At 31.1% G+C, this 25,116-nt stretch overlaps 1 protein-coding gene across 1 annotated transcript; it reads left to right on the top strand.

The window, feature by feature from the left end:
• Window positions 1–70: 70 nt before the first annotated feature.
• Window positions 71–19,270, top strand: LOC143078860 (aspartate aminotransferase, mitochondrial-like). Its single transcript, XM_076253881.1, has 11 exons — window positions 71–229; window positions 3,965–4,121; window positions 6,183–6,311; window positions 7,170–7,229; window positions 7,618–7,691; window positions 8,999–9,086; window positions 12,131–12,199; window positions 12,601–12,787; window positions 14,426–14,591; window positions 16,729–16,879; window positions 18,415–19,270. Exons 1-11 carry the CDS (start codon window positions 147–149, stop codon window positions 18,535–18,537), a joined length of 1,287 nt encoding a protein of 428 aa, XP_076109996.1. The 5' UTR covers window positions 71–146; the 3' UTR covers window positions 18,538–19,270.
• The last annotated feature ends 5,846 nt before the right edge of the window (window positions 19,271–25,116 follow it).

Below are 25,116 nucleotides of genomic sequence, written 5' to 3' on the forward strand. Positions count from 1 at the left end.
ATTACTTTATTTCCTTATAAAGTTTTTATTTCATATTAAGCTCGGGTAAGATTCTTGTTTATATGTTTCTCATAACTTAGAGTGACATTAGAGTTTCTTCCCTTTACACCACGAATTCTGACCTTGAATCCGCAACATCTCTGATCATGGCACTCCGTCAAGCCGTTAAATCGTCAAATCTTATTCGGTTTCTACCACAATATGCATCAGCTACAAATGTGAAGCAAAGGTACGTGCACATATTTATATTTATTATGTATGGGATTTTTTTCTATTCATTTATCATTATTTTTTTGTGCAGAATCTGAAAAATAATTATGCATCTACTTTTTTCGGTTAATAGTTTTGAATTCCTGACTATTTATTTATATTCATATACCAGTCTGATACAGTAGACTCCACCTAATCGGATATCGGTTAAACGAATATATCGGCTATTGTAATATTATTTCAAAACACCGAACCATTCCCTATACATTTCAGTCAAAATACATCGGATAATCGAATATCGGTTATTAGAATATATCGGCTAATCGGATAGGAATATTCATGAAAAATGTGTGAAAACCATGTACAATCGAATATTTTTAAATAATTTCATATTTTTCTTGACAGGAAATGAAGCCGGAAGTTGCGCCATTACGAAGTTTAAGAAAACTTCAGTACAGAAATGTTTCATTTTATTAATAAAAACGATCTTTTATAGACAAATAAAACATATTTTTTCTTTTTGTCTTGTTTATTTTATGAATCTGATATTATGTTTTGCCTAAGATGTGTTTGTTATGTGTTTATCCAAATGTGATCGTTATCATTTACTTCACCAACAAGTACACGACAGAAATGATAAACTGTGCGTGATGTTCATCAATGTTTATTAAATATGAATGAAATGTACCTCTTTCTCAACAATTTATTAAAATATATATAGAAGTCCCGTGTAAAAATAAGGAATCGTGTGTCAATAGCATATCCCAGGTGAAATAGAATTATGTAACTTGTACACACGTACGCCATTTTCCTAATTTACATAATATTCAGCCTTTTATTTTTGAACCATGACAGATAATATAGAAAAGCAAATTAATTTTACTCATCTTGATGTCCAATTTTATAATCATAAAAATAGTTGTATTACTTGAAATTGGAAATGTGTTTCATAAATAAAAAACTGTAGAAAATTAGATCCGAGTTCGATTATAGTTTAGAGAACTCGTAGCTATTAATAGATTTACCTGTGGCCTACTTCCGAGAATTCATAGTTATTTTTAACTTTACCTGTTTTAACACACATATGAAACAAATCATGCAAAAACAACAAGTCTCATTATTTAAGAGGTACATATTTTATTCAGATAATCAACACATAATTAAAAAATCAATAGACTGATAGATAAACAAAATACATTATAATCAACTGATCGATCTATTACTCAATCAACCGAATTATCCGAACTTGTACCTGAAAAAACATTGAGATTAGTTACAAATTTCCATTAATAAAGCAGCTATAATAGCTATTGGTATCTTAGGGTCGTGTCTGTCAATTTTGAAAAAAAAACTTGGAGGAATATACGTTCATCGGCTAATTGAATATATCGGACAATCGGATATTTTTAGCTGACATTTTGGGTATCCGATTGGCCGGAGTCTACTGTACAACTTTTTGTAATGTGCAATTACATGACGTACAACGGTAAAAATTCTTGGCAAATAAAGTTGATCGGTAATGTAATTTTTAGTGCATGACGATAAAATGTTCACTTTCTTTTAGAAGATAAAAATCAGCTGACTTTGACGAATCATGTGTTTTTTTTCTCCAAAAATAACAGTCAATACACGATAATTATTTGAGACATTTGACCGGTAAAATTTTAACCAATTTGACGTTAACGCTAGCCGAAAATTTCAGAAAATATTTGATGTCTGACGGTAAACATGGTAAAGGGAATTACCACCCTACTGAATAGGTGGATTATACACCTTAATGCTAATTGGAAATCTGTCTCGATTGAATAGAAACAGCAGAGAGATCATCATCAGTGGGGTCATTTATAAAAAAAAAACATACTTATGATTTACCACTATCTTGTTGATTTATTGTAAGGTTGAATTTGCTTTGAAATTTTAAAAAGTAAATACATGTAAATGTCCATGTAATTTGTAAAAATAGGAACAAGGAACATGTACATGTAAAATGTATGAGGTGTTGAAAAAAAAATCAAATGAAATAGACCATTTTGTAGTGTCCTTCACAGAAAAGGTTCTCCAATTATGCAGGTCTATTTGAAGTCATTATTCATGTTATTTAGCCAGAAACTGGGCACTGTTTAAATTTGTATCCCTGCACAATTATAGTTTATCTTAGGTCTTCATGATCATCATTTTGTAGGATAAACTAGAAATAATGTTTATTCCTTAGGTACTTAATCAGTATTCTCTAATGACAGTGCTGATTATCAATAATAAGAATTGAATTTGCAAAAAGTTTGTGCAATATACAATGATACATGTACATTGTAGCATCATATTTATCAACCGTTGTTCAACATGGAAAAGAAGTAACAATGCCCCATAATGGACAAATGATGATCACTAAAATGAAAATTGTTTATGGAAATGCAACAAACTCAAAAGTGGCCTATTGGCAACATATACATGTATATAAATTCATATAGAAGACACTTGCATTCAAAATTTTGTTATTGCACTGAATTAAACAAAAGATCAAGTGACATTAATGACATTTGTCAAGAATAGTTAAAACAGGATAAATGTTATATAAATGTGATGAGCCTTAACAAAATGACATAACATATATCCTGTCCCACAAACTTACAAACATAATTATTTGGTAAATACAAATGTAGTAACACTAAAACAACATCCTTTATTTTCAATATTTATCCTGTTTAAATTAAAAAATGTATGTCTAAGAAAGTGTGACACTAACATGACTAACCTCATGCATTGTACTATTCCTGCTATTAGCAAGACCAGATAAAATATCATAAATAATGTGATATATATATTTTCTATACTATAACAAATATCAAATATTATTTAAATACATTTTTTTCTTTATTTCTCATAAATTAATCATTATCAACAATTCAAATGTATATTAATTGGTTGATTTTTGGTTGTTTTTTGTGTGCAGGAACTCAGGAGTCCCTGTTGATAATTACTGATATTTTGCAGGATTCATACCTGTAACCACTAGTCTATGCTGAATTTTAACTGTGTGTTCGTTCATCAAACTATTTTGGTGAAGAAAGTTAAATGAACACACAACCTATACAAAGCCTGACAACTTATTGTATAATTCGTTCCACTGTGCAAGAGGACAATTACATGTACATCTTGGCAGAATAATTTTAACAAACATTTTCACAACAAAAACATTTTATTTAATTTCTTTTTATAGTTTACTTACATATATTTTTATTTAGGGGCCAGCTGAAGGAATTTCTCGCTGCATTGAAGACCTATCAATGGTGACCTTCTGCTGTTGTCTGTTATATGGTCGGGTTGTTGTCTCTTTGACACATTCCCCATTTCCATTCTCAATTTTATACTTACAATGAACTTTCACTTTTAGTTGCTATTTATAATGTTACTTACCAAAGTAACATTGTGACGTTTAAATTTTTACAACCCGATTTTGTACTTCAGCATGCTTTTATATATTGTTTTAGGAAATGATGACTGTGCCCTAGGCACCGAAACATGTCAATCAATAAAAATTCTACAGCAGTCCCTAAAGTGTTGTTATACGACTCTCTACATATTATGCTTTTTATCATAACAACTCTGCATACCTGAGGTATTCACTTTAGGGACTCTATCGTACTACAGATTCATCAGGCGTTGGTTCACCTTTCATTTGTAAAATGTAGTTATATTGTAGATGAATATTATTCCAACTTGAAAATAAATTTGTATCATTAATTTTCTAATTCAGTTCAACATGGGGCAATGTAGAAATGGGACCACCAGATGCTATTTTAGGTTTAACAGAGGCTTTCAAGAAAGATACAAATCCCAAAAAAGTTAGCCTTGGAGCAGGTGCTTACAGAGATGACCAAGGGAAACCATTTATTCTTCAATGTGTCAAAACAGTAAGTACACAAATACTTGCAGAAAAATACTTTTGATTGAATTTAAGGATCAAAATATGCCATCTAATTAACTATTTATCTATTAAGATTAACTATTTATCTATTAAGATGACCCCAAAACAACCGACGGTCATATAACACGATATAAACAAATATAAATAGATATATTTATGCAAATGGATTTTTCTATGTTTATTTGATTTCAATTTTAAGGTTGTAAATATAAGTTAAGTTTTCGATTTTTCCTGTATAAGAATGATTTTAGTGGATAGAATCAGTCAATCAAATGATTTTCCTTTGTTTCACTTTCAATGTTGACATTCTTTTCTTTTGATATCCTAACATTTATCAATCATGCATAATCCATCTCTAGCTACGTATACAGAGTTGAATTAAAGTTCACATGAATATGGATTCAGTGAGGTCGAATTATTCACTTGCAAGTAAATAATTCATCATCAATGTTTCTTATCTTATTTTGACAAAAAACATACTGTCTGCTAATAGCAAATTAATTATTATTTCACTATTTCACTTTTAATTAATGATTGAACCAAAAAAATCATAATTTAATTTTTTTTTATGTGTCTCATAGCTAGTGCCCCTTTAAAAGAAAATAAACAATTTAAAAGCTGTTGTAATGTTTCTTTTAAAAATGGCATAATTTTTAGAATATTTTGATTTCACAATTTTTATTGTCAAGCCTGCAACTTTTGTCGCAGAAAGCTTGACATAGGGATAGTGATCCAACAGCTATAGCTAACTTCTTAAAAGCTTTATATTTTAGAAGGTAGAAGACCTGAATGCTTCATACATTGTATATGGATTCCTCATGTTACGAAGTTTCCGTCAGTCACATGTCCAATGTCCTTGACCTCATTTTCATGGTTCAGTCAACAAGATTAAGTTTTAGGGGTTAAGTCCATATCTCAGATACTATAAGCAATAGGTTTAGTAAATTAAGTGTATGGAAGCACTGTACATGTCCAACTGGCAGGTGTCATCTGACTTTGACCTCATTTTCATGCTTCAGTGGTTATAGTTAAGTTTTTGTGTTTTGGTCTCTTTTTCGTATACTGAATGCAAAAGGTCTACTATATTTGATGTATGGAATGATTGTAAGGTGTACATGTCTATCTGGCAGGTGTCATCTGACCATGACCTCATTTTCATGGTTCAGTGGTCAAAGTTAAGTTTTTGAATTTTGTTCTTTTTTTTCTAATACTATATGTGATAGGTCAACTATATTTGGTGTATGGAAATATATTATGGTCTATATGTCAGTCGCGCTGCTTTTATTTGACCTTGACCTCATGTTCACTGTTCATTGCTCAGTGTTAAGTTTTTGTGTTTTGGTCTGTTTTTCTTTAACTATAAGCAATAGGTCAACTATATTTGTTGTATGGAAGAATTGTTAGCTGTACATGCCTGCCTGGCATGGTTCATCTGACCTTGACCTTATTTTCATGGTTCAAAGGTCAATGTTTAGTTTTCTTGGTTAATGTTAAGTTTTTATGACAGGTGTAATAAAGCTTTATTTTAGTACTATCAACATAATATCAATGATTAGTAAAGAAGGCGAGACATTTCAGCGTGTGCACTCTTGCGTTACAATAAATGATAAAAGCTGAATTTTTTTTGTAAGTTTGGAACTGGTTTTTGATTTGCACTTTGCACCTCAAGGTGTTTTCTTTAATAAAAATTTACATGACGTGACAATAGTTGTACAAATGAATACATGCATGGATAGGATGTTCCTCATTTGAAACCAGAAACTTAGTATGTTTACAAGACATTATTAATGTTACAATTAGGTAAAAATTGACAACAGGATTTTTTACACTTGTAATTCTAAAGTTAATTAAATTATGATGTAAATTACAATGTTACAGATATAATGTACAATAGAATGTGATTAAAACATTCAGATGATTTTTAAAGAGTTATCTCCCTGGAGTGTGATTTATCACCTTAATTTGTTTAAAAGATTAAAATATGATGTACCAATATTAATGTCTTATTGAGGTTTATAATCCAAATTATTATGTTTATATATTTTAGGCAGAGAAACAAATGTTGGATGAGAACGTTGATCATGAGTATGCACCAATCAGTGGTCCTCCAACTTTCTGTAAAGCGTCTGCTGAATTAGCATTTGGTGCTGACAGCTCAGTTATCAAAGATGGTCTTGTAAGTCATAATAAGTCGTCTGTCTTCAACTTCATACTTTATTTGGTCTTTTTTAAACTTTTGCTTATTCATGTGTCACTGATAAGTCTTTTGTGCAGGAAATTTAGTACTGCATCTAGCGCAAATACAAAATTTCAATCCTGGTATCTAAGATGAGTTTTATTAGAACAGTTCATGGTTTCGTATAGAAAGAATTGTAAGGAATAGTTCTAGAAACCTACTGATATTACATATATTTTGATATGTTGAAATGATGTGATTCTACTTAGAACTGATAACTGCCATGAGATAGAACAATACCATCTTAAATGAAGAAAGATCACTCAGAATTAGAAAAAGTAAAAAAAAAAAAAATAACTAACATGATGTGTAAGAAAGAGAAATAGTTTTCATGGTCATTTCCAAAGATTTATAAAAATAGTCACAATAAAACATTTAAAAAAATCTGGAATTGCCAAAAACTATAGATGACAGTACAGCTGTCCAGATCAACTCTTAAAGGACTCATCTTACTTAAGATATAAGTACAAACAATGACAGACAACAGTGAACCATAACAGTCAACATGGTTCACATGGCTCAGACACAAATGTGAGGGGTTTAATCAAGTACTTTTTAATTCATTTCACAAGTCTAAAAAGAAATAATGTTTATATGTCATTTATATAAGTCTATCTTTATAAGTACGTTTAACCCTTATTTTGTTTTTAATCCATTTGATAAATTTTGAACAACAAAAACAATCAGTTTATATTTTAATATAAGATGAGTTAAAACTAGGTATATTTGAGTTACCATGCTTGTATCAATATTTCGTACATGCAGAACTTAATATGTTGATTATGATGTTTGTTACAGAATGTTACAGTTCAAGGCATTTCTGGAACCGGATCTTTACGACTTGGCGCTGCCTTTTTTGTAAGTAAAGATATTTTCTAAGTCTCTAATTTAAATTACCAAGGTCTAGGCTAGTCTTGTTTGAGGCTCTGAGAGAAATGAAATATATATGTATATCTATTAATTCTTATACTTAAAAGAAGTATTGATATCTTGTGTCTCTTCTCTGGGTGCTTCTTATAAGAATTAATGAGCTAAATTGGACATTTATTATAAGTCAGCATTGTTGTTAGTGCCATGCTTACAGAACATAACCCATAATAATTATACATTGTATATATTATATGGAAACAATCATGATTTATATGATCATTTACTATGTAACCAAAAACATCATGAACATCTAAATTCATTATCTTACTGACTCAACTTGTGGAATTAATAAATTTAACTTTTTTTCCCTTTGCAGTCAAAGTTCTACGCAAAAAGTAAAGCATTTTATACACCAACACCAACCTGGGGAAACCATATTCCAATCTTCAAGTAAGTACATTAAGTCTTAAAAAAGTGTGAAGATAAAAAGGGACATTTGAATATCCGTTAATTTAATTGTTGAGTTTCACAACAACATGGCTGAAAGAAAAAAAATGTTAAAAGACTGACAAAATAAAATTGTGGAATTCCAGGTTGAATGTAGTTGGGTAATGGAGTGCTCTGGAAAACCTGGTAGTTCCTTCTCCCCTAGTGGCACTGGAAAACCTGGTAGTTCCTTTTCCCTAGTGGGCACTGGAAAACCTGGTAGTTCCTTCTCCCCTAGTGGCACTGGAAAACCTGGTAGTTCCTTCCCCCCTGGTGGCACTGGAAAACCTGGTAGTTCCTTCTCCCCTAGTGGCACTGGTGGTGGAAAACCTGGTAGTTCCTTCTCCCCTAGTGACACTGGTGGGGGTGTCTTTTGAAATTTTTTTTCCAAAGGTTGCTTTCTCATTTATGTTGAAACCATAATAAATGAACAGTGAAGACATTAACGTAACGATACCCAAATTGCACCGAGTACCCAAATTGCACCTATTTAGCAAAACTAGCAGCGAAAATCTTACAAGATTTCAGAGACTAAACAATTTGTATTTTTATGATTTGATACTAAGCACATCTTTCAACATAGGTAAAACTATTTAGATATGCACAAGTATTTATCAACAGATGAAATATTTACTGAAAAAGCAAAATGTACTGAAACGTCGCGCCATGCGACGTCATCAAAACGTCATCTTTTTAAAATGAGCAAATACAATATGTTACAAGTATCCATTTAAAAAATAATGAAGAGTAAGCATGGACTAATATCCAATTGTTCAAAATATTTGAAGAAATTAAACAAAACCTCTGTTATTAGACTTTTGACGATGTGAATTTAAGCATGGATGCAATTTGGGTACTCCTCATTTCAGAATCATTGATGGTTTGGAGGTCAGTTTAGACCAATTTTTCTATGATTCCATATGGAATAAAAATCAAATTAGTGTACCTTTATAATAAAGAAGGATACGGCTACAAAATAAACACAGAATGGACATTTTTGTCTTCATCATAAAAAAACGTAGATAAAAAACCTGTCAAAATAGGTGCAAATTGGGTACCGTCACGTTAGGGACTTAAGCAAGTTTTACAATTATGGGAATATCCTGAATTTGTAAAAAAGTGAGAATTTTCTGGTTTAAAGCCAGTTGCAGAGATTGAGATGTGAGTATTCCATGCTTAATTGCTTATTGTGAAAATACTGAAAAGATTTGAAGTTAATCATGTTAATAGCAGTGAATATCTATTAAAAAAATAATTATTTATATTTTCAGACATGCTGGTATGGATGTCCAATCCTACAGATATTATGATCCTAAAACCTGTGGCTTCGATTTTAATGGAGCATTAGAAGATATTTCGGTGAGTTTTAAACTGTTGAAAGAAATTAATTTGAGGTTTTTTTTATCTTTAATTTTGTATTTCTTTATTGTTTTTATGATTTTAAAGGGAAACATATCTAATTCAGGTATTTGTAAGTAACCTATATAAAGGTGGAAGTCACTTTTCTTTATGGCTGTTACCCATACAATTACATATTCATTTGCATACATAACCACATAATTTGAACTTGGTGACCTACCCCACCCATACAATAATAGTTCAAGTGCCTTTCAACCCTCACTATATTTTTTTCTGAAATAGCCTGGATTGAATTTGATTGGAAGGAAGGGACCTGAATTCGAAGCGTCACTGTTTCATACTTAAAAGTTCATAGGAAAATCTCGCGCATCTTTCATATAAATACTGAATACTTCAACTATTTTATTTTATTACTGCAAAATAACATACGTTTGAAAATGAGGCCAACCTTAAAAATATGTTTGTTTGCAGTTTTCCGACTGTACTTTCAGACTGAAGGGTCGGTAGGTAGGAAAAATATTTTATTTTATCAGCCAAAATACAGTTTAAACAAGCAGTTACACTAAACCAAGTTTCTTGTGAAGAAAAGAAAAACATTTTAAAACAACAAACACTGGACATGCTGAAAACCAACATCAAATGAACAGGCATTTTCAGATAAAACTTTTTAACCAAAACTGAAACTTTAACATAGTGTCATTATCCAATTTATGACATATGGTATAATTATTCAATACTGGAACACTTATAAACAAGGAATGTCATTATGACTAGAACTGTTTTAAAGAAATATATTCAGACATGTATGCTTCTTGACTAGAATGTTTTCATGAGTAGAGAAAAATGTAGATATTAAAGATTTATAAGACAATGTATTAAAAAGTGTATTTTTAATAATAAAAAAAAATAACCATTGAATCTTCCTCAATTGAAAAAAAAGGCAACTTGAAAAAAAAGTATTAAGACATTCAACTGTTTTCATATTTCTAACAATATTTAATTATATGTGATAAGGTTATATTTTTGCCAGGCTTTAATGAAAACCAAAGAAATCTAAAGTTTGGGGTGAAATCCATAGCACCCCATTAAAAGTGAATGGTCTGTACTGAAATGTTTTTAATGCATAAAAAAAATTGGCAGCATAGCTCCTAAGGACATGTTTTAATTGAATTCACACAGGCCACACAGTTTCGGTATATTTAATATTGTAAGAAAGAGAATAATTGCAATGAGTGGGGCAGCCCCCCTTATCCTAAAGGAGCATACTCATTGCAATCGATTTAATATAGAGAGAGTATATTTATTTTTCAAGCTAACCATTCATTTTCTCTACATCTTTGTGTAGTAAGGGTTGCTTCTTATTGATTTGGCATGATCTATATCCATTAACATTTCAAATGAGACCTTCCTCCGTACAGGCGTGTTTACAGATATCCATGAAGATTTAAATCACGGAGGAGTTCACAACGATTTGTAGAAAATATGCCATACTTCAAGCTGCTGTTGAATTATTTAACCACTGAAATTGGTTCCATAAAGTCAGGCTCCACAGATTCTGTACCCAATTTGTTTAAGACAGAATGGTTATCGTGTCAGTTATGAATATCCGCTGCATCATTGTCAATGATATCATCACACATCATTACATGTGCCTGAATCTGTATAAACAGTTTACTAATAAACTTTTTTGTTTGTTATTTGTCTTAAAATTGACACGAGACGACAGCGTAAAGTACCCCTCCGTGACTTCATGGATACCTGTAAACAATTTCCATGTGCTTTATCATTAAATGGTCACATGAACGCTTGACAGGAAGCTAAGAAAAACTGAACTTGAAATGCGTAATTGACCCAGACTTTAAATCATTTCCGGAAAGGACCCAAAGTTCCGGATCGCGTCAATAGAAGTATTAAAAAAAATTTCTTCAAATTTAAAGCAATAAAATTTTCACAGTCGGGAGGATTTTCAAGGGTCGGTCGATAAACTGCAAACAAACAATATTTTAATTTAAGCCTGAGCAGAAGAAAAAAATCGAATTTCACCGATTTTTTATGATGCAAAAGTACAGGGACCAGTGTCATCCTAAATATAAAAAAGAAGATGTGGCATGATTGCCATATGACAATCTCCACAAGAGACCAGAAATAAATTCACTAATAAGATATGTTATTTATATTAAAATGCATCAAATAATAATTTCGAAATATAAAAACTTGATAGAAATTTGTGTTAAAAAATCATTTTGTTATCACAAATTGTACAATATTAACAAAGACAATTTACTTATCCAATAAAAAAATGGAAAATGGTGTGATAAAAAAAAATCATATCTTAATTTGGTCTACTTTTGACCAGTTCAAACCAGGTCGACTAATGAAGTGTACAAATTTTCAAATAAATATAGTTATAATTATTCTATAGAATCTCCCTCTTTTTCAATTGGATACAATTACTTTTTTTAAGTCTTTTTGATACTTAGTAATACCACACAAACATGAAAAAAATATGAGTTAATTCTGTTTTTAAACTGCTTAAATTACTAAATAAACTTACTAAATTTGAAGATCTGTCAAATGAATGTATATTAATAAATGTAGAATTAGAAATATAATTGAAAAACGACTCTATATCAAGAATAAATCACCCAATATGTATAAATTCCTGAGTTTACTTATTGCCTAGAATTATGTTTGGCAATAAGATGAATACCAGTAATCATCATCAGATTTCAGGAAATAAGCTTAATGCCTGAAATTAATAACTTAATGCCTAGGCGTTAGCTTATTGCCTAGGATTTAAGCTTAATGCCTAATTTCAGCCTCCTAATTTTACTTATTGCCGCTAACATATACAATACAGATTAAAATCCAAATTAATTGTAAAAATAAGGGAATAGATATATCTGAGGTCATAATGTTTTTGAGCCTTGTCTTTGTAAAAAATGAGTGTTATTAAGATACATAGTTTGTTTTAACATTCTTGAACTTTTGTGATCTTGTATTTAGTATAATGGCTAAAAACTAAAATTCATATATTTTTTCAGAAAATTCCAGAGGGTGGTGTAGTTGTTCTTCATGCTTGTGCTCATAACCCCACAGGTGTAGACCCTAAGGTAAGATCAGCTTCATGCTTGTGCTCATAACCCCACAGGTGTAGACCCTAAGGTAAGATCAGCTTCATGCTTGTGCTCATAACCCCACAGGTGTAGACCCTAAGGTAAGATCAGTCTATACAACACGTTATGATTTGAAAATAAACATTAAAATATCTTACATCAATAAAAACAAACATGCATAAAGCTAATCAATATGCTTTCTCATTTAACATGTATGAATCGAACCAAAATATTTCTCATTTAACATGTATGAATCGAACCAAAATATTTCTCATTTAATATTTGAAAAATGTAACGAAAATATTATTTCTCATAAAGCATGTATAAATCTCACTCAAATATTTTAAGATTTCCATGAAATGAAGCTTTATGAGTTACCTTAACCAATGTATTTACAGCCAGAACAATGGAAGGAAATTAGCAGCGTGATGAAGCAGAAAAAGTTATACCCTTTCTTTGACATGGCTTACCAAGGATTTGCGAGTGGGGATATTAACAAAGATGCCTTTGCAGTCAGACATTTTCTTGCTGATGGACATGAAATAGCTCTCTGTCAGTCATATGCCAAAAATATGGGACTGTATGGTAAAAATAATTGCCTAATTTATTAAAAATACACAATTAGATAATGCTTTTTAATTAAAATAAAGTTGTCTATTTTATTTCCAGTTCTAGAAAATTTAAAGTGTACAGTTTCAGTGAATTTACAAAATTAACAAAGTTTGAGAATGATTTATTTTAATAAAAAATTGAATATTTTTATTTCATGATTTTTTTTTTCCAATCTTCTCAATCTACAACATATCTCAAAATTACAAAAACGATTATATCATTTGAAAATTATTGGATTGATGTAATTTCTAAATGAAAGAAAGTTTGACATTATTTTATTTATTAAATAAAACTTAAATGAGAATTGTTTAAACATAAATTTAGGAAGGTTTTGAAAAATCAACTGTTAGTATAGTATATGCTACAAATTAAAATGTTGCATACTGAAAGAGAATATTCAGTGCAAATTATTTTAAAGACTTTAAAAAAAATTATTGTCAAACCCTGGATTTTACTATGGAAGAATCTATAGAATGAAATAATTTATCTTTTTTGTCTAGCCTGCAACTTTTGTTGCAGAAAGCTTGACATAGGCATAGTGATCCGGCGGCGGCGGTGTTAGCTCACTTCTTAAAAGCTTTATATTTTAGAAGGTGGAAGACCTGGATGCTTCATATTTTGTATATAGATGCCTCATGTTACAAAGTTTCCGTCAGTCACATGTCCAATGTCCTTGACCTCATTTTCATGGTTCAGTGACCACTTGAAAAAAAAGTTCAAATTTTTTTGTAATGTTGAATTCTCTCTTATTATTAGTAATAGGATAACTATATTTGATATGTGCGTACCTTGCAAGGTCCTCATGTCTGTCAGACAGTTTTCACTTGACCTCGACCTCATTTCATGGATCAGTGAACAAGGTTAAGTTTTGGTGGTCAAGTCCATATCTCATATACTATAAGCAATAGGGCTAGTATATTCAGTGTATGGAAGGACTGTAAGGTGTACATGTCCAACTGGCAGGTGTCATCTGACCTTAACCTCATTTTCATGGTTCAGTGGTTATAGTTAAATTTTTGTGTTTTGGTCTGTTTTTCTCATACTGTATGCAATAGGTCTACTGTATTTGTTGTATGGAATGATTGTAAGGTGTACATGTCTAGCGGGCAGATGTCATGTGACCTTGACCTCATTTTCATGGTTCAGTGGTCAAAGTTAAGTTTTTGAGTTTTGGTCTTTTTATCTAATACTATATGCCATAGGTCAACTATATTTGGTGTATGGAAATATTTTATGATCTTTATGTCAGTCGCGCAGGTTTTATTTGACCGTGACCTCATCACGGTTCATTGCACAGTGTTTAGTTTTAGTGTTTTGGTCTATTTTTCTTAAACCATAAGTAAAGGGTCAACTATATATGTTGTATAGAAGCATTGTTAGCTGTTCATGTCTGCCTGGCTTGGTTCATCTGACCTTGACCTCATTTTCAAGGTTCATTTGTCTTTGTTTAGTTATCTTGGTTAATTTTAAGTTTATGTGACAGTTTTAATAAAGCTTAGCTTTATACTTAGGACTATCAACATAATATCAATGATTAGTATAGAAGGCGAGACATTTCAGTGTGTGCACTCTTGTTGTAATATTGACCAATATGTACATGTACCTTTGTAGGCGAAAGAGCTGGTGCTTTCACACTTGTTTGTTCCTCAAAAGAGGAAGCAGATAGAGTTATGTCACAAGTCAAAATCCTCATCAGAGCTATGTATTCCAGTCCTCCTATACATGGAGCAAGAATTGTGGACAGAGTACTCAATTCACCAGAACTCAGAAATATGTGGTATGTTAGTCTTAATAAAAATGATGACCATTCCAGAATAAAAAAAAATGTTGGGGAGTTTTTAAAGCTAGGCAAATTTTTGTTATATTCCCTTCTCATCATAATGTAAAGTGAAAAACATTTCAAAATTTCATTTCCATCATCGACCGTGAAACTATTTGGTCAGCTGAAATGAAAGCTTGGTGAATTTGATGTTTGGAAGATCCTCGTTTCATGGATCAGTGCTAAAGTATTTATGGTCAAGTTCATTCCTTTGTCACTACATTGTATTAGTAATAGATCATTGTCAATATTAAGATTTCAAGATTAAGTTTGGTTCTCAGATATTATATTTGGTGTATGGAAGAATTGGACAGTGTACATGTCCACCTGGCAGGGCCCATCTGACCTTGACCTCATTTAAGTGAATTATTGATTAATCTTAACTTTATGGGTTACTCAAAGGCTGTTAACATAAAAACAATGATGATCAGTATAGCAGAAGAGACATTTCAATGTATTATCTTTTGTTTCATCTATTTTTAGAAAGGTCTGGGACATTTGTTTACCAAATATATTTTCTGGACTCATTCTCACTGCCATTGTTTAATACTTGAAAACTTTGAAGTATGGAAAAGTGCACCTGTAAAATATATAAGAGATTATCTCCCCTGTTAAATATATATAGACATTATCTCCCCTTTGAAATATACTATCAGATTATTGCATGGCATTTTTCATATCGCATGTATTATCAGCCTTAGGTTCAATATCAATCCAAGAGCCGCATGGCTCAAGGGCTGTTATTGACCAAGGGCTGATAGTACCTGTGATATGAAAAATAACATGCTATGATTATCATATGCTTCAACAATGGAGTAAAAAAACAGATTAATATATAAATCCTTTTAAGTGGTTCTCAAATAGAAGCTCTAAGAGTGAAAAGTTTACAGATGTCAGACCCCAAAGGTAGTACATCCAAAATGAAATCTTTGTATAAAATGCATCAACAGAGAGGAAAAACAACAGTATGATCTATTCTTATATGGACGATTAAAAAATAATTCAACAATAAACATAATACACATTAATTGGAAAAGTCATCATTTTAAAGTAACTTTCTATGCATGTTGGATTTTTTTTTTAAATGCGTTTATTTTATCATTTGTTAGTTGGTTTGTTTGTTTGTCTGTTTTTTTTTATTGAATTTTACACAATACACTTTCCTGTATCCAAATAATTGTTTTAATTTGTACCCTTCTTTGTAATGATTATCACTAAAAGTACCATTGATGTGTATTTCCAGAATTTGCTGAGTATCATCAGAATGCCATGTGATAACGTTACGGAAAGGCATGTGATAATATTCGAAGCATTTGATAAACTTTTCATATCAGCCTGCTAAGCACCAATTTGAAAAATATAGAATTTACGTTAATTTTATGCTATTATCATATAGTTAAAAAAATATGTTATTTAGTCTAAGTACATGATAAATAGAAATTATTTTCCCTGTGAAATGTACATAGAAATGATCTCCCTTGTGAAAGGCATTGTTAGATATTTTGCATTATTTGTTTTATCCTACTTAAGAAAAAACTTTTTAATATAATCAAAACGATTTGACAAAATATAATTGAACCAGGTGTATAGTTCATATATGTCACTCATTGAAATAATCTGAGGATTTGTATACAATTCAACAAAATGATGAAATATTTAGTAAGTTGTAAAAGACTTTTAAAATGTTCTCACTGTAAAAAACGATATTCCAGTCTATAGTTATCAACTTCTTCATAATTTGAACTCTGATGGAGAATTGTTTTATTGACAATCATACCACATCTTTTAATGTAATAATGCATGTAAGGTATTCATTCTTACATTATTATACTGTAAATTCAGAAATTATTGCGTGCATTTATTATTGTAATTTTGTCATTTTAGACTTAAATCAGATTTTAATTTTTATTATTTTGAGAAAAATCCTGTTTAATTCATATAACATATTTCAAGATGTGAATTTAGATTATTGCATTTTCAACTCTGTCGCATTCTTCACAATAATAAAAACCTTGTAATAATTTCTGAATTTACAATAGTTAAATCTGTTTAATGTGTTTAGCTAACACAATTTTTTTCTTTTTTTTATAACCAGGTTAGGAGAAGTGAAAGGCATGGCTGATCGTATTATCTCTATGAGACAGAAATTGAAAGATGGGCTGGCCCGTGAAGGATCAAGTCATAACTGGCAACATATTACTGATCAAATCGGAATGTTCTGCTTTACTGGTTTGAAACCTGAGCAGGTAAGAGATATAAAAATTACTCAGTCTGTTAACTTTGTTCTGACAGTTTTATGCAGAATATTTAGACTGAGTTTATTGACCTTAACAGCTGTCAGTACAGTTAACTCTCAAACTCAGTTGTTTAAACATTTTGCATGAGTCAAAATTTTCCTGTGGTCCTGACTTTTGTTCCATATAAATACTGTGGATTCATTATTATTTGTAGGATACTGATTTCCGTTGGTTTTTGTGGATACAGGCATACCACTAATTCAAATTTTTAACAAATTACAAATTTTACATACCTTAGGCTTTGTATGTGGAGATGGGCAAATCCACACAATCAAATATCCAAGAAAACACCAGTTTTCCACAATCCATGAAAATAAATGAATCCAAAGTTTATGTATTTAGATTCTTAATGGGTCAAAATTGAAAGAGTCAAAATTTTGGTTATGTTGAACCAAAGTTACAGTCCCAAGGTAAACAAAAGCATATTTAAAATAGCATTTGTTGTGTGGATGTCAACTCAAGGCCTCGGGGATATAAATGGATTAACAAGTTTATATGAAAGTCACCTGTAATTTAATTCCAGGACATTGACAGCTGTCCTCATTTCTAGCATTCTTTTCCCGAGAGTGTTAACCTTAGATTTTCGTTGATCAAAATAATAAATGATTTGTGATACATTATTGCAGATATTGCATTTTCTTTTTTAAGATAATTTTTCATTTAATTGTTTTCTATTATTAATGAGCTTCAGGTTGTGCATAAAGTAAGGATAAAGTGAACAACCCAAAACTACTCAATCAGGGTCTTTAATATTTTGTATTCTTTTGCTCGAAAAGATCTAAATAAAAGAAGATAAAAAAAATAATTCTAAAATCGTACAAAATTATTTATTTGTGTTTGATAATACGATTTATATTGTTTTCTAATAAAATACATTTGAATCAATGTCAATTTTTTATTTTGGCCAAAATCTACCTAAAAAGTTATCAAGTTATCCAAGAGTTCTGTCCCTTTGTCTGTCAAGCTATCAGTATTGGTTTGAGTAGAACTAAATGTTTCTCAAAATATTTCTCTGGTCCAATTGACTTTGAGATAAGAGTCAGTTGTATTTTGCTTTACTAGCTATTGCGTATGATTTTGTGTCTGTTAATAAGAAATACTTAAATCAAACATTAAACTTTGTAACTACTTAAAACTGGTATTTGTTATTCAATCAAATATCATTAATTTCTTTTTCCTGATTTTCCACTTGAAATGAAAACTTGATGAAAATGATTTTTTATCCAATACTTGCAACTGTCATAAAAGAGGGTATATATGGACAGGTGAATGATGTAGTGGAACTAGTTAATTCAAAAAGAACAAGGAATTTAAATGCATGGGATTCATGGGGGCAGTGCTTCATCAATAGAGGAAACAGGTTATACAGATTCTTGAGCAAACTACATTGTAAAATATAATTTTGTAAAAGTAAGTCATTTGACTTTATGGTCAGTTTAAACATGTTTTATATAATCCTATATGTATTGTTTATTTTTTTTTAGGTGGACAGAATGATTAATGAATTCCATATTTACCTGACAAAAGATGGCAGAATTTCAGTCGCAGGCGTAACATCAGGAAATGTTGACTATGTAGCTAATGCCATACATCAAGTTTCCAAGTGAAAATAAGACATAGAAACAGTTACAGTACATTGCTCTCCTTATATCTTGGAATCCAGAACCCGAAAAAATATTCTCTTGACAATTTTTTAGCAAGAAAACTACTTCTGCTATGATGTGTTTTGAAAGTTACTTACAATATGCTTATAGTATTTTTTTAAACTGTTGATAAAGCGAAAATTTATTTTGTTTGGGGAAAACAATTAAATTTTTTGCTTAAATATTTTTTGATATTATGATTAATGTTAAAATACTTGCATTTAAGTGTTCAGTAGTAGTTAAAATAATTATTTATATAAGATATAATTTTCCTTTTTCAGTATGAACATCCATACTTAATTGATTTTATGCAAAGTTTTCTCCTATTCCTGTTTTTTTTTTCTTAATTCTTTTCATAAGTCAGTATAATTTCTTAAAGAATATATTGGGGTTGACAAGATGTCTCTTCATAAATTGACCAAATTTCTTCTACTTTTCGGTTAGTACCATTCTTAAGTATATAGATTATAAGCATTAGATTGATAGTTACAGTATTATTTTATATGTCAGTACTAAGTTAAAAAAAAACAACAAAATAAACAGCCTACGCCATTTCATAATGTCTTGTTAAGTTTGTTAATGATCTGTTCAAAAGATATTTTTATTTGGTAGTAACAAAGTATTGTATATATTTTATTACTCAGGCACCTGCCATACCAAATTTTAATTTTGGTGTAATAAATTGTGATATCTTTTATATTGTTGTTTTTCTTTGCTATTTGCTTCAACAGTTACAACCATAATGTCACTGTTAGGGTTTTATTTAATTCATCTGCAAATGTATGGTTAGTTATAAAATATTCATGCAGCGTAGGAAAAATTATATTTATTGGTATGAGTTTTAGAAACAGAGAAAAGTGAGGCTCACTTATGTCTTCTACTGTTTTGTAGCACGTACAAATACATTTTATGTTTTCATACACTTTAGGAATACTGCTTTTATTCTGCAATTGAACATTGCGCTTTAAATAAAAGTTTTCTTTTAACATTCAAACCAATGAATGAAATCATGATGACTTAATTATAAACAATAGCTGCAATGAGAACCCCATTTGAACTATAACGTAAAAAGTAATATGAACATAACCGTTTACTATAAATTTGACGCTTAGTGGTATCTTTATACTTATATTTGTATAGTAGAATGATCCAATGCGGCATAAATTCCATATCATGTTATATAACAAACAGAATGTGGCATTTTAAACTCATCACATTCCAGATTTAAATTTTGTACACAAGTTGCCTGTCTCATCTGCCAAAAAAAAACTCATCAGTGCACTCAATTTAAAAATGTGAAAAATTTGCTTTTAGCAACCAGTTTTGTTCAATTTTGTCAAAAAAAGGAAAGAAGCATCTCTAATCAATGATTTACTTTCAAGTTAATTAATTCTGTATTCATATGACTTTCAATTTATCCCTTTAGCTATAGATGGTTACATATGAACTTGCTGTTTTCTGCTTTTTAAAAGGAAAAGAATGTTAACATTGAAAGTAATTCAGACAAACCGTTGTTGATTTGCTGTCCCTGAATTTAGGAAGTTTTCAGTCTTTGGTTATTATCTGCAATATAATTATAGATAGATATAAACAGCAGCAATGTTCAGCAAAGAAAGATCTCCAAATAATTCCACATGACCAAAATTGTCAATTGACCTCTAAAGGAATAATTGCCCTTAAAAATAACTGAACCATGAAAATGAGGTTAAGGTCAGATTACTCCTGCCAGCTAGACATGTACACCTTACAATGATTCCATACACCAAACATAGTAAATCTAACATACAGTATAAAAAAAAAACAGACCAAAACACAAAAACTAAAACCACTGAACCATGAAACGCCTGCCAGTTGGACATGTTCACCTTACAAGCATTCATACACCGAATATACTAGATATAAAAAAGAAGATGTGGTATTATTGCCAATGAGACAACTATCCACAAAAGACCAAAATGAAACAGACATTAACAACTATAGGTCAATGAGCAAAGCCCATACCGCATAGTCAGCTATAAAGGCCCCGATAAGACAATGTAAAACAATTCAAACGAGAAAAATTACGGCCTTATTTATGTAAAAAAAATGAATTTGCTTATAGTATTTGAGATATGGTCTTGACCACCAAAACTTAATCTTGTTCACTGATCCCTATAGTGAGGTCGAGGTCAAGTAAAAACTGTCTAGCAGGCATGAATAAATTAAATAAAAATAGATGAGGTCCTTGCAAGGTACGAACAAAGCAAGTATAGTTATCCTATTACTAATATTAAGAAAGAAATAAACATTACAAAAAATTACAACTTTTTTTTTAAGAAGTCACTAAACCATCATTGTCCATGAAAATGAGGTTAAGGACAATTGACATGTGACAGACGGAAACTTCGTAATATGAGGCATCCATTATACAAAGAATGAAGCATCCAGATCTTCCACCTAAAAAAATAAGCTTTTAAGAAGTAAGCTAACGCTGCCGCCGAATCATTATCCCTATGTTAAGCTTTCTGTGATATAATTCACAGGCTCGACAAAAATGTCCTCTAAAACTATTGAGACAAATTTAACCAAACATTGCCATAATCATCATTAGGGTATTTTGTTGCAAAAATGTTTCCCGACAACCCGGCTAAAAATATAACATATTGGGGGGGGGGGGGGGGGGGGGGGGTAAATGCAAGTTTTGTATATTATCTTGGCCAAATTAAACCAAACTTGGTCTCAATCATGATGGGGTATCCAATACTTTTTACATGATTTTACATGATTTCGAAAACCACAGTAGATACAAGTGTGCGATACAGACTCTTGTGAGCCTCTAGTTTACATTTTGAACGTCTTCTACAAACCACTAAATGGAATGCAACCAAAAATGGCATGAATGTTCCTTATGAGGTGCTTACCAAGTGTTTTTACTTTGTAGCTGACCCATCATCCAAGATGGCTGCCAAAGGGGGACTTAGTTAAACATATGACCGTATGGACAATACATTCACATGTCTTCTTTTAGAGAACCACTAAATGGTATTAAACCAAACATGGCATGCTTGTTCCTTATGAGGTGCTTACCAATAATTGTTGTTAATTTGAAGCAGACCAATTATCCGCCGGAGGTGCACTTAGTCTATCATAGGACCCTCCTGATCATTCTTATAAATGTCTTCTTTTAGAGAATCACTGAATGGAATTGAACAAAACATAGCATTATTGTTACTAATGAGGTGCTGACCAAGTGTTGATACTTTGAAGCCGAACAAGCATCCATGATGGCTGCCAGAGAGGAACTTAGTTTGATATATGCCCCTAAGGGAAATACATACAAATGTTTCCCTTTTTAGAAACACTAAATGGAAAGAAATAAAACATGGCACAACTGTTCCATATGGAGTTTCTTACCAAATATTGTAACTTTGTAGGCGATCAATCATCCAAGATGGTCGCCAGTCATGGTATAAATGTTCATAATGAGATGCTGGCTAAGTGTTATCACTTTGCAGCTAATCAATTATCTAAGATGGCTACCATCAGGGAACTCACTTTATCAAAGGAATCTTTGTGAAATACATACACATGTGTATGAAGAACCACTGAATGGAATAATACCAAACACGACATGAATGTTCCTTTTGAGGTGCTTACCAAGTGTTATAACTTTGTAGCAAATCCTTCAACCAAGATGACTGCCAACAGGGGACTCAGTCTAATAAAGGACCCGATGGGAAATATATACACAAAAAAAAAGTATAATTACAAAACTCTAAACTGGAATTCCCTAATCAAATGGTAAAATCAAATGCTCCAACACATCAAACGAATGAATAACTACTGTCATATTCCTGACTTGGTACAGACATTTTTTTTTATGTAGAAAACCTGGTTTTATAGCTATCTTAATCTCTCACTTGTATGATAGGAGCATCAAATTTCATTATATCGACAACGATTTGTGAACAAAACAAACAGACATAACATGTAAAAATGTTAAAAAAATACAGCAGTCAAAATTTAAAGAATGACTGTAATATTTTTCTGTCTATGAAGAAATACCATAAAAAATGTGGTCACACTGAATAACCTGTTATTTTAAAGAATGCACCACTTTTTTTATGTTATTTCAAATAGGCTGGAAAAATATTACAGTCGTTCTTTACAATTTGATTCAAAAATCTATTATAATCCGGAGTAAATCATAAAAAAACGTTGATGACGTCAAAGTCACATGACAAAATTATGTCTATGAGCTTATAAACATAACACTGTCAGCCAATCAGAAGACATGTTACATCCAAAATTAAATTATTGTGTTATACACTTAATCACAAAAAAATATATGTAACAAAGAAGCACAAAATGGCATATATACCAAGCATATTAGCAAGAATTTTAAAAATACAATGAAACACCAATTTACAATGACGGGATTTATAAGTACAGTATAAATACAAGGCCTCAATCATTATAAGGCTTTCTTTTAGGATTTTTATCTTTTTTTACATGATTTTCAAAACCAAAGCAGAATCTGGTGAGTAAGCACAGGCTCTTGGAAGCCTTTAGTTTTATTATTATATTTTTTTTTTTTTCTCACTCCCCAAAATCACACAACATTCAATTTCAACAAATCACATTCAAATTAGATTTTTCTCATTCAATATTTGTATTTCATTAAACATATTTGGGAATGAAAACGAATGTTGAATATTGAAACTAGAGGCTCTAAAGAGCCTGTATCGCTCACCTTGGTCTATGTGAATATTAAACAAAGAACACAGATAGATTCATGACAAAATTGTGTTTCGGTGATGGTGATGTGTTTGTACATCTTACTTTACTGAACATTCTTGCTGCTTACAACTATCTCTTTCAATAATGAACTTGGTCCAGTAGTTTCAGTGGAAAATGTTAGTAAAAATTTACAAATTTTTGTGAAAATTGTTAAGAATTGACTATAAAGGGGAAAAAATAACTCCTTAGGGGGTCAATTGACCATTTTGGTCATGTTGACCTATTTTAAGGTCTTACTTTGCTGTACATTATTGCTGTTTACAGTTTATCTCTATCTATAATAATATTCAAGATAATAACAAACTAGAGGCTCTAAAGAGCCTGTGTCGCTCACCTTGGTATATGTGAATATTAAACAAAGGACACAGATAGATTCATGACAAAATTGTGTTTTGGTGATGGTGATGTGTTTGTACATCTTACTTTACTGAACATTGTTGCTGCTTACAATTATCTCTATCTATAATGAACTTGGCCAAGTAGTTTCAGTGGAAAATGTTAATAAAAATTTACAAATTTTATGAAAATTTTTAAAAATTGACTATAAAGGACAACTAATTAGGGGGTCAATTGACCATTTCAGTCATGTTGACTTATTTGTAAATCTTACTTTTCTGAACATTATTGCTGTTTACAGGTTATCTCTATCTATAATAGTATTCAAGATAATAACCAAAAACAGCAAAATTTCCTTAAAATTACCAATTCAGGGGCAGCAACCTAACAACCAGTTGTCCAATTCATCTGAAAATTTTAGAGCAGATAGATCTGGACTTGATAAACAATTTCTCCCACTGTCAGATTTGATCTAAATACTTTGGTTTCAGAGATATAAGCCAAAATCTACATTTTACCCCTATGTTCTATTTTTAGCCATGGTGGCCATTTTGGTTGGTTGGCAGGGTCACACCACACATTTTTTAAACTAGATACCCCAATGATGATTTTGGCCAAGTTTGAATTAATTTGGCCCAGTAGTTTCAGAGAAGAAGATTTTTGTAAAAGATAACTAAGATTTACGAAAAATGGTTAAAAATTGACTATAAAGGGCAATAACTCCTAAAGGGATCAACTGACCATTTTGGATCTGTTGACTTATTTGTAAATCTTACTTTGCTGAACATTTTTCTATTTACAGTTTATCTCTATCTATAATAATATTCAAGATAATAACCAAAAATAGCAAAAATTTCCTTAAAATTACCAATTTAGGGGCAGCAACCTAACAACGGGTTGTCCGATTCATCTGAAAATTTCAGGGCAGTTAGATCTTGACCTGATAAACAATTTTACTCCTGTCAGATTTGCTCTAAATGCTTTGGTTTTTGAGTTATAAGCCAAAAACTGCATTTGACCCCTATGTTCTATTTTTAGCCATGGCGGCCATGTTTTTTGATGAAATGGGAATTAAAACACAAACTTTATTCTAGATACCCTAGGAATCAATCAGATGAAGTTTGGTTTGAATTGGTTCAGTAGTTTCAGAGGAGAAGATCTTTGAAATAGTTTACGACGACGACGACGACGACGACGGACGGACGACGACGATGGACGACGACGGACGCCAAGTGATGGCAAAAGCTCACATTTCCTTTTAGGAAAGGTGAGCTAAAAACTGCAAAATTTCCTTAAAATTACCAATTCAGGGGCAGCAACCTAGCAACGTGTCGTCCGATCCATCTGAATATTTCAGGGCAGATAGATTTTGACCTGATAAACAATTCAACCACAGTCAGATTTGATCTTAATGCTTTGGTTTTTGAC

The sequence above is a fragment of the Mytilus galloprovincialis genome, chromosome 6, assembly GCF_965363235.1.
Source record: "Mytilus galloprovincialis chromosome 6, xbMytGall1.hap1.1, whole genome shotgun sequence".
Lineage (NCBI taxonomy): Eukaryota > Metazoa > Mollusca > Bivalvia > Mytilida > Mytilidae > Mytilus > Mytilus galloprovincialis.